This window comes from Podarcis bocagei (assembly GCF_964188305.1).
Source record: "Podarcis bocagei genome assembly, chromosome: 6".
In the NCBI taxonomy this organism is placed as follows: Eukaryota; Metazoa; Chordata; class Lepidosauria; order Squamata; family Lacertidae; genus Podarcis; species Podarcis bocagei.
The window spans coordinates 60,254,600-60,265,789 of NC_138130.1; the positions used below are offsets into that span (position 1 = coordinate 60,254,600).

The window sequence follows — 11,190 nt, forward strand, 5'->3', positions numbered from 1 at the left end:
AAAAAAGAGCAGATGAAGGCCATGTATAGCAGCCTTCTTTGGAGTAGGATTATTTACACATTCCAACAGATTATGTACTTCACATAAATTTAAGGGTACCAGTCTTACTCTTTATTTATATCGAAAGGTTCAAAGTGTTAAAGAAAGGACAACTTTCCTTGGGACAAAGTACCATGAACTTTCTCCAGAATTAGATCATTTGGGTCTTATATCCCATGACATAAGCAAGCCAAATCTCCAGAGGAAATACATAACCTCAAAAGAAACATACGGTAAATACAACTCAGAAGCTACTAACATAGGCCACTGTTACTAATAGTTAACAAAACACCTTCGATATAATCTACAAAATTCAAGTAAAGCATTCACACTACCAGCCACACTATACTTTTAGCTAACAACCAGATTTCCTGGCTCAGGGCAAAAACAGAAGCAGTAGCCTTCTTCACCACCCCTCACGGGATACACATTTACAGACTCATTTCAAAGCTTTACATTAAGTGCATGAAACATAGTTAAAGCAGGAAACCCGCCTGCTTCCTACACCTGAGTACTGTATTACAGAACCGGTTAGAAGAGCTGACATGATCAAAACCGAGATGCGTCTCAGGGCGACAGAATCAGGGGAGGATGAAAACGTCAATCCCTCTATTTAAAAATAAAGTGGCACTTTTGTGAGGGGGGGGGGCAGGGAAGGAAGGGCGAGTTGCGGATCGAAACGCCGGGCTCCTCCTCTGTCCCCCTAATATACCAACCCCCGTGAGCACTTCTCTGGCAAGGTAAGGAGGGGGAAGCAGGGCAAATGCGAGAGAAGGAACACGCTTCCAGGAACTCAAAGCGCGGACGGGGTGGAGAAGTAATACTGACAGAAAGGCAGTGCCGCTTCCAGGAGCTCAGCGGACCCCCCCCCCCCACGATCCCCTTCCCCAGGCCGGGAGGAGCCGCCCAACCGGCTCTCGCCTCTCCCTCGCTAGACGCAAAGGTCACGGAGGGAACCCGGGAGGGAAGGCGCCGACCTGCCTCGGCTCCTAAAAGCCAGGCCCTCGCGTAGCCCAGCAGCCTGCCCAAGGGCTTCCTGCCTGGGCCTGAGCACAGGGTAGCTCTCCCCCACCCCGCGGGCCAGGTCGCCCCTCACCTTCTGCGCGTTGCTCTGCTGCAGCACATTCTGCTCCACGGTCATGGCCCTGCCCGACTCCGGCTTCCCTCCCCGCCGGCCTGAGGAGGTGCAGCAGCAGCAGGAGACGGCGCTAGCCGAGGGTGGGGAGGGAGCAACGGCAAGGCCGGGCCGGAGTGGACGGGCCGCCGGAGGAGCAGGAGGGAGACGAGGGAGAGGAGCGCGGCGTGGGGAGGCCGCGGCTCGCGATCCACGCAGCCGTGACGCGACGCGCCTGCCCAGGCAAGTGGCAGCCCTGGAAAGGAGCGGTGCGCGCTCAGGCCCGGCGGTGCGCCTGCCGCTTGCTAAGAGTGTACGCGCCGCCGCCACCGCCGTCTCAACCAAACATGCCCAGCCCAGGAATGTGCTTGGGCTCCTCCCCTTCCCCGCCGCGCCTCCCTCCTCGGCGGCGCAGCCCTGCGCGCTCCCTACTCGGAAGTAAGTCTGGCCGAGTTTGTCCCGGCTAAGCGCGGGCGCGCAGGGCTGCAGCCCGAGCTGCGAGGGGGCAAGTGAGGAAGGGAAAACGCCGCCCAGCTGCCGCCGCTACCGGGGAAAGGCGACTGAACGGGAAGCAGGAACTTCTCCTCTTCCCGCCCTTATCCTGCGGCGGCCGTCCAGCTTGCAAAGCCTCTGGGGATCCCTTTTAGCTCCACGGCGGCCTTCCTTTCGGAACAAGGGTCGGGGAAGAGCGCATACCGGCGGCAGGCGGGGCGAGCGGCTAAAGCAGGCCGAGTCATCCCTGCAAGTTTTACCTTGATGGGGCCGGTTGGCTGCTGCGGACCCCCGCGCCCCTTTCTGTCCTCCAGGCTAGCAAGAAACAATGTGGGAATAATGCTTCTAGCCAGGTGAAGACACTCCAGGAAGTTGTGGAGGTGCAGTAGCCCCTGGGACTGGGAAAGGTTTGGGAACTTGTACCAGAAAGCTCTAAACGGTTTGGGTACTAGAAGGATTACGTGCTTCCATATGATTCCACCTTCCTCCTGAGAGGGCTTCTGCTTCATATCCTGTTTCTGAGATTAATTTTATGAATAGGTGGGGCAGGGCCTTCTCCACATTGGCACCCAGGCTCTTTAATTCATCTCCATGGGAGGTACATTTGTGTCACTTCCTGTTTTCTTTTTGACAGTCAGTCAAAGCTATGGTTTTCTGTAGTGTCTCTTGTGACACTGAGGCTGTTATTTTTGCCTCCTCATACTGTGGTTTTTGCTGCTATTACACTGCTGATTTTTGATCAGTGGTTTGGCTTTATGGTTTGATGGGTTTAATCATTTTTAATACATTGTACTGTGCATCACTTTGGACCAAAAAGCAGGATAAAAAGAAACTATGCATGATATTCAGTGAAGTTATGCTTAGGGCACACCTAATGTAATCAATAAACACGTATTACTCACGTCAACTGATTTGTTTTTTTAATTAATTAATATTTCTGTGCTGCCCCATAACCAAAGGTTATCTTGTCACCTTCCTAAAATATTTAAAATATTATAAACAATTTAAACCATAAAAATACAACATAAATAGCATCAGACAACTGAGAACTCAACAATGATTATGCTCACAGAGCACAGACAGACAGATCTTAATTACCAGACTTCTGAGATCCTATAAAACCTTTGGAAAAGCTTTAAAAAGCAGAGAGAATTAATGTCTTCCTCTACTGCCAGAAAGAATACAAAGTATTCATGTGAGCCTCTTCAGGAAGGATGTTCCACCATCAGGATACTGTCCTTTGTCACACTTATCCCGGCTAAGGCACCCAGAGAAAGCCTCTGACAATGGCATTGGGGAATGGGATGGTGTTTGTGAGTGAAGTGTAGGCTTTAAAGATTAAAAGCAGCATTTTGAATCTGGATTGGAATCCAGCTCACCTGAAACAAAGCTAATGTAATATACTGTAGTGCAGTTAGTTCTGTCTTGGACTAATGGGAGTTCCCTAATTGTTTTCAATGGTAGTTCCATATACAATCCTATGTGTATTTACTCAGAAGCATCCCTGCCTGAGTTCAGCAAGACTTACTCCTAGATAAGTGTGCATGTGGCTGTAGCCTTTGTCTATCCTCTCTCAGTCAGTGAATTTGGCATAGAGAAAGAGTATGTTGCAGATTAAGTGAACTACAGTGAGAACCACATGAAAGGTATTAACGGCCCCCTCAAAAGGAGTTTTTCACATTCAGATATCATTAACACATTAATACATTTTAATTTATTATTATTATTTGCATTTCTATACCACTCTTCCTTCAAGGATCACAGGACAGTTTACAAGAACACAAAAATACATACCATAGTAACAAACAAAAACAGTAACCCAACATGCAGTTTAAAAGCACTTGAATTCTTTAATTAGCCAAAGGCCTGGGAAAAGAGGAATGTTTTTGCCTGGAGCCTAAAGATACGTGATGAAGGTGCCAAAAAGAGTGTAACTCCATCAAGAGCAGGCAACCTCCTATCCATCCGGTTTAGGGAGCTGCCCACTAACAGTGACTCAGTCTTATCTGGATTTGAGCTTTAGTTTGTTGGCTCTCAGCCAGTCCATTACTGAGACAAGCATTGGTCCAGCACATCCACTGCCACACCTGCAGATGTAGAGGAGAAGTAGAGCTGTGTGTTATCAGCAAATTGCTGGGAACCAAACTCCCAAACTCCAGATGACTTCACTTAGCAGTTTCATGTAGATGTTAAATGTTAACAGCATGGGGATAAAATCACACCCCGAGGAACCCCACAATGAAGGCTCCACTGTGCCAAAGAGCACTGCCTAAGCATCACCCTCTATAAATGACCACCCAAGTAGGACCAGAATCACTGCAAATCAGTACTGCCCAACTCAGGACAGTCACTCCAGAAGGATACCATGATTGATGGTATCGAAAGCCACTGAGAAGTTGAGGAGAATTAACGAGGACACATTTCCCCTGTCTGTCTCCCAACAGGGCCACCAAATCAGTTTCTGTGCTGAAAATGGGCCTAAAGGCTGGTTGAAATGAATCTAGAAAATCAGTTTTCTCCAAGAGTGCCTTGTTCTAGTCACTCACTCAAGAAACTTGCCCAAAAAGGAGAGCTTGGCAACTGGCTTGTAATTATTTAGATTTACTGAATCCAGGGAGGGCTTCTTGAAGAGCGGTTTTACCACTGCCTCCGTTTTGCTTCCTTCACTGCCACTTGGTAGGCTTGATGATGAGCCCTCACCAGTGTTTGATTGCATTTGAATTGAGTTCTTCTCCACTTGCGTTGAAGCTGTCTCCCACTTTGTTTCCTCATCCTAAACTCTGGAATATACCAGGGATCCAAGCAGGCTGCATTAAGCAGGCCAGGGCTTCAAAGGGAGTGTCAGTCATATGAGCTGGAAAATCCCCCAGAGCCATCTGGAAACCCATTGGATGCATCTGCCTCTGAAGGAGGACCATCTTAACATGTCCCCGACATCTACAGAGGGGAAAAAGGGGTTAAACCTAAAGCTCAACAAGAAATGTTGTGACCATGACAGCGGACTGATATCAATATCCCCTACATTCAGATCACTCTGTTCCTACTGAGTTAAGAAAACAAGGTCCAGAGTATGGCCTGCCACATGTGTTGGGTTGATGACATGTTAGGACAGCTCATGGTCATCGTGGCAGCCATGGAGTCCTGAACTACCCCAGAACCTCTTTCATGGATGTTGAAGTTCCCCAAAATCAGCAGTCTGGGAATCTTCAACATCGCCTCTGAGACCAGTTCTGTCAGCTCAGGCCGAGAGACTGCTGGGCAGTGAGGTGAGTGGTAAACTCCATAGAATCCATAATCTGTCCCAATTGTCAAGTGCCAGGAACACACACCCTAGATAACCCCCCAACTGGACAGAGAGCCTGGAGAGAGAAATAATTTCTGTAGACCACAACAGCTCCTACCTGAGCCTCAAGTATGTCCCAATGCTGCACTGAGTACCCAGATGGGCACAGCTGGGTGAAACCAACCCCAACCTACTCACCCACCCAAGTCTCAGAGATGCAGGCCAGATTGGCCTCCTCGTTCACAATCAGATCATGAGTGAAGTCTTACTTTGATCTGACCTGGCATTCAGCCACAGATCAGAAAGCAATGAAGCCAATAATAATAATCATGCATGTCATCATGGCCCAAATCATAGAATTCAGCGTTAAAACAGTGAGGGAATTTAAAGGAGTCCTTAAAGTTTTACGGTATCAGGGTTGTGTCAGAAGCCAGGAACTGTCAGCCAGTACTGAAAGGTAATCAGGTTGGAAGCGCAAACCAGAAAGCAGGACAGAATAATAAGCCAAGAGTCAGGACAAGAGATCAGGATTATAAACCGAGACACACCAGAGCTGAACTAGGCATTGTAAATTCCTCTGGGTAACAGCTTTTGGTTAAGGTGTCTAATAAACATTTAAATAGGGAAGCATCTTAGCTGTCTGTAAAATGAGAAATTTTGCCTGATGAATTGGTTATGTATGGTACTGCCCCAAACAGTTTGCCACAGGGACAAATCTGATGATCAGGTGTATGAATTTTTCTCATGCAGCTGATTGTGAGATGGATAAATCACACAGGGATAATTAATGTAGTCAGCTTATCGTGCAAAAGTCCACTCAAGTCAGGAAAAGTATGCTGTTTGTCACACATGGCAATCTTGGTATTTATGCAATTTTCTATGTAGAAATTACTGAAAAATATGCATCCTGTTGTAGCCTACAAGTGCAGAAGACTGTTTACGTCAGAATTAAAAGTTGTCTTTTGTGCATAAGAGGAGTTCTGAGTCAGGGTGTCAAATGCAGGACCACATCACTTTCTTAATCTTCTCCTGTTTCATGCTTCACCAAGTATACAGCTAGGAAATATGACAGCCCTCTTGAAATGCCAAGTCAGGAACTTCTTCATTACAGCATTAATTTCAACTGTTTTATTAAACAGCAATTGAATGACAACACTGCTAAGCATGCTTGCACAAAAATAAGACCCGGAATTTTATCCAATGGAACCAACAGGGCAAAATAACAGCTTTGGCGAAACTGATCTTCAGTGGTAAAACAACATGAGTGAAAAAATCAGCACCCATTTCCCCATGTTCCACATTCCCATTATCGAGGAGCCTGTGGCTATTTCTTTACAAAAATAAAATGAAATAATATTCCTGCGTTAGATGATCACGTGGCAATGGTATAATCTATTTATGATCTAAGTCTCATTAAACTCATTGAGACTTGCGTCCATTCAGACTTGCTTAGGCTCTGGCTAGGAGTGTTTTATTTTGAGTGCAGGCAGGGGAAACATAGTCATCATCTGCATCTGACCATATAATGCAGAAATAAACTACTGCATAAGCTCAGTATTAAATGGCATACCAACTATGCTATTTGTTTACCCGTTGTGTTTAGTAGTTCTTTTGAATGAAAATAATGTTTCACCAATTATTACATCTGAAAGTGTTAATTTCCCAGGAGAACAGTAGTGAGTAGGTGTGTAGGGCAATGAAGCTATTTGTGCCCATCTTTTAATTGACAGTAAATCAGTGATCGCAAATCAGAGTTCAGTTATGCATTTCGGTAAAGGATTTTTTACCACCTGTGCAGGGAGAAGAAATGTTGTGTTCATTTAAAATGGAATAAACTTGAATTCTACAGTTTTAAGAAATGTGTCTATAATTGAATGTAGGAGGGATTGTGCTGGGGAAGGGCACAGGCAACTAATATCATTAGTTCTTTTTGTGTCAGCAGCTTTCTTTTGTACAATCTGTATCTGATTTGATGCTTCAGCCTGATTCTCTATATACATCTTTATTTAGAAGTAAATTCTGTGGAGCACCGAAAAAAGAAATGCCATGGTGCATATGTAACAGGGAAACCGGACACCTTAATCTGCCCCAGCTGCGGCAGAACATGTCTCTCCCCCATCAGCCTCTAAAGCCATAGCAGGCACTGTAACTCTCCAATGGTCTGACTTTACCCCCAATGGCGCACTCTTACATGGTCTCTCAAGACAGACAGATACCAGCAAAAATCCCATGGAAATAAATAGGGGTTACCCACAAGTAAGTCAGCATAAGCACTGGTGGACTTTGGGCTCTCAAATTCCAGCAGTGCCCTGTGTGGCGCTAAAATTCAGCATCCCCACCTCTCATGCTCCATTCTACAACATTGCTGTGGCGCCCCCTGCAGCAGGGCACCCAGTGTGGCTGTACCAGTCATGCTACTCTGTCATAGGATTACAGCCTTGAGCTGGACTCACATGATTTCATCCACAAGGTTTGTCAGAGGGATACTCTGAGGTCCAAGCGCCAAGTGAGCAGTGGGAGGGCATGACAAAGTGATGTAGCAACTGCCATATCTGTAGTTATGCTGCTTACAATGGCCAGTCTAGAGGGCAGGAAGTAAGCGAGAGCCTGCTCCTAGCCTGGAGCTAGTATAGCAAGCAGCCCAGCAGATCCAGGAGTGGCTCAACCCCTTCCCTGGAGCACCCCGTTCAAAGGTGGTCCTTCTGCTTGCTGCACTTCAGGTAGGTGGAAAGGGGAGCTCTACATGCTGGAGTGAGGCTTGCTGCATTCTGTAAACGGAGGTTGGCAGAGCCGTCCTGGGCTGGACTGAGGAAAACCTCCACCCCATCCACACACACACACACACACACCAGACTGGGGAGGGTTAGATTGCACTCATTCTTAGTAAGTCCCAGAACAATGTTGTTACGCCCCCAAACATCAACAAACCACTATACAGTGATACTTCGGGTTACATACGCTTCAGGTTACATATGCTTCAGTTTAAAGACTCCGCTAACCCAGAAATATTACCTCGGGTTAAGAACTTTGCTTCAGGTTGAGAACAGAAATCTCGTGGCGGAGGGGCGGCAGCAGGAGGCCCCATTAGCTAAAGTGGTGCTTCAGGTTAAGAACAGTTTCAGGTTAAATACGGACCTCCAGAACGAATTAAGTACTTAACCCGAGGTACCACTGTAGTATTCAACTCCCCCACAGTAATAATCATGTGAGGAGGGGACCATGCTTATTGGCTCCAGCTCTCCTGTCTTCTCCTTGCCACCTTTCATCCACGTTTTGGGGAAAAGGTCTGATGTGGGGAGTCTGTTGTACACGCTTCCACGTGTGGATCATTGGGTGAAGGGTAGAAGAGTCAGTGGTGGAAACACGGCTGGCAAATGCAGGCCTGCTCTTCTCCCCGTACCGTAACCATCATGTGAGATCTGAATGCCTGAATGAGGCTTATCTCAGCTTGAAAGCTTCCCCTGTCAAGTGGTAATAATAAAGATCTACTTCACAATGAGAAAGTAATTGACCTAACCATTGTAAAATGCTTGAAATACATAATATAACAATATGAGCTACACTAATAATGTTTGGCCTTCAGCATACAGAAGGAAGGAGAAAGGGAGGCCTCGCAGCTGTAATGGTGTGTAAAGTAGCAATCGGGCGTGCGAATTCGTACTTTGTAGTCCCACACATACCCCCACTGTACCATCCTACATATGAAAGCAGATTTTTTTCCCCTGTTGTTTTTACAGCAAATTATATGTTGTTTTGTGCTGTTTACCACACTTACATTTAGACAACAAAGGTCCGTATAGTAAAAGCTATGGTTTTCCCAGTAGTGATGTACAGTGGTGCCGCGCAAGACGAATGCCTCGCAAGATGGAAAACTCGCTAGGCGAAAGAGTTTTCCGTTTTGGAGGTGCTTCGCAAAACGAATTTCCTATGGGCTTGCTTCGCAAGACGACAATGTCTTGCGAGTTACTGCTGGTTTTTTCCCCTTCCCCCCTTTTTCTAAGCCGCTAAGCCGCTTATCAGCTGATCCGATCAGCAGATAAGCCACTAAAAGCCGCTAATAGCGCTAATCCGCTAATCCTTCAATGGGCTTGCTTCGCAAGACGAAAAAACCGCTAGACGAAGAGAATCACAGAACGGATTCTTTTCGTCTTATGAGGCACCACTGTATAGAAGTGAGAGCTGGACCATAAAGAAGGCTGATCGCCGAAGAATTGATGCTTTTGAATTCTGGTGCTGGAGGAGACTCTTGAGAGTCCCATGGACTGCAAGAAGATCAAACCTATCCATTCTTAAGGAAATCAGCCCTGAGTGCTCACTGGAAGGACAGATCCTGAAGCTGAGGCTCCAATGCTTTGGCCACCTCATGAGAAGAGAAGACTCCCTAGAAAAGACCTTGATGTTGGGAAAGATGGAGGGCACAAGGAGAAGGGGATGACAGAGGACGAGATGGTTGGATAGTGTTCTCAAAGCTACCAACATGAGTTTGACCAAACTGCGGGAGGCAGTGGAAGACAGGAGTGCCTGGCATGCTCTGGTCCATGCGGTCACGAAGAGTTGGAAACAACTAAACAACAAATTATGCTTTCCTTATGTAAGGAATCACATTCAACACCAGTTTCTGTTGTTAAGTAGCTAGCCTGCCACACTCTCTGTATTTGTGCAAATACAGGTGGTTAGTTGCCACAGTAACTAATTGCCAGATATGTCATTTTAAACAGTGATGTCAGCACAAGTAGCACTTTTTTAAAAAAACCACGCAACCATTTATTAATTTTTTTGGCAGAGCCAAGTCCCTTATTAATTTGTCACGAAAACTCAACAGGCAGAAGAGTTCATTCCAGAGCAGACTTCAGTATATGAGAATGAACCCTGCATAAATATTAATTTGGAGGATTTATCTGACATCTCTGTTAGGAAGGGACTGATTGAAATCTCAAGTATTTCTTAAATGAGTCAAGTATTCCTTAAAAGCATTAAGCAACAGTCAAGCTAGATATGATGGATGTTGGTGGTAGTCTACTTTTTTATACAAAAAAGCTAGCATAATGCCAAAAGTGAGCTGAATAGACAAAAACGAACCTGAAACAATGGAGTAAAGCAAGTCAGGGTGGCCTGAAAGGGAAATATATATATATGAGACCAGCTCATGTATGTAAATAAACAAACATGGTTGTCTCTGTCACACGTTCTTTGGATTTTATTTCATGACCTCAGCCCTCAATCTGCCATTTGGAGTAGTAATACTGATCTAATCACAGAATTATTATAAAGGTTGTTGAGTCAAAGTATGCAAACCACATTGAAACACTATATACATATTTAGTATTGTTAGGGTTATTTTGAAACTGTATATACATCAACGTAGCTTTTCATTAAACTTAAAAGCATTAATAGGCACACTGAGTCTTTATGTCAGCTGTAGTCACAAACTGTAATCTATCTAAGAGTAAACTGCTTACTGACCTTCACTAGTATGGCATCCTAGATTTGTGGGAGCAAAGTATTTTAATGTTAAATCATGAACAGCTGGGATGAAATAGTAGACTTAAAACAGAGACACATTGCATAAACCTCAGCTCCAATGGCATGGGATGAGATCAAATTGTAATGCTTGTCAAAACTGTGTGATAAATGTCTCAGCAATGATTGCTATTTGCACATCCCAGTCATTGACAACAGTCAAAAATTGAAGTGCTATCTCTGAAATAGTTCATAATGGATGCTTAATCTGAGAGAAGGGCCAATATATGAGTATAGCTGTTAGTTCAGAAACCAATTATGATTGTACCACACTGATTCATGCCTGATGGTAATTGTGAAGTTAAAATTGGAAGGGCTGAACAGCATTTATGGGGCCTGAATTCCAAACTCAGCAGTGTTTTAGCAGCTCTGTAATGTTTGCTCTGCACTTAGATGATCTGCTTAATGTTTTCATGTTTTATTAATGGAATAACACAAGAGATAGTGACAGAGGGGACAAACAAGCTGAAATTAAGCACATTTAACTGTTTATTGAGCAATGAAGGCCTAACAGTAGGGTGGCCCCTTAAACATGCCAAAAAATGAGAAGCACATTACCATATATGCTATTTATATGTACATACAGTGGTGCCTCGCAAGACAAAATTAATTTGTTCCTCGAGTTTTTTCGTCTAGCGAATTTTTCGTCTTGCGAAGCACGGTGTCGGAAAAGTTTTGGAAAAGCTTCAAAAATCACCAAAAACCTCAAAAAAGGCTACCACACCGCGTTCTAAGAGTTGCT

The 11,190-nt window shown here is 45.1% G+C and overlaps 1 protein-coding gene across 2 annotated transcripts in view; it reads right to left on the reverse strand.

Annotated features, from left to right (window-relative positions):
• The window catches only part of USP25 (ubiquitin specific peptidase 25), a 59,248-nt gene extending 57,780 nt beyond the window's left edge, over window positions 1-1,468 (reverse strand). For both annotated transcript variants that reach the window (XM_081199620.1, XM_081199619.1), the window contains exon 1: window positions 1,136-1,468. In XM_081199620.1, the coding sequence (XP_081055746.1) occupies window positions 1,136-1,180 (45 nt within the window). In that variant the 5' untranslated portion in view covers window positions 1,181-1,468. The remainder of the gene's footprint in view (window positions 1-1,135) is intronic.
• Window positions 1,469-11,190: the final 9,722 nt, after the last annotated feature.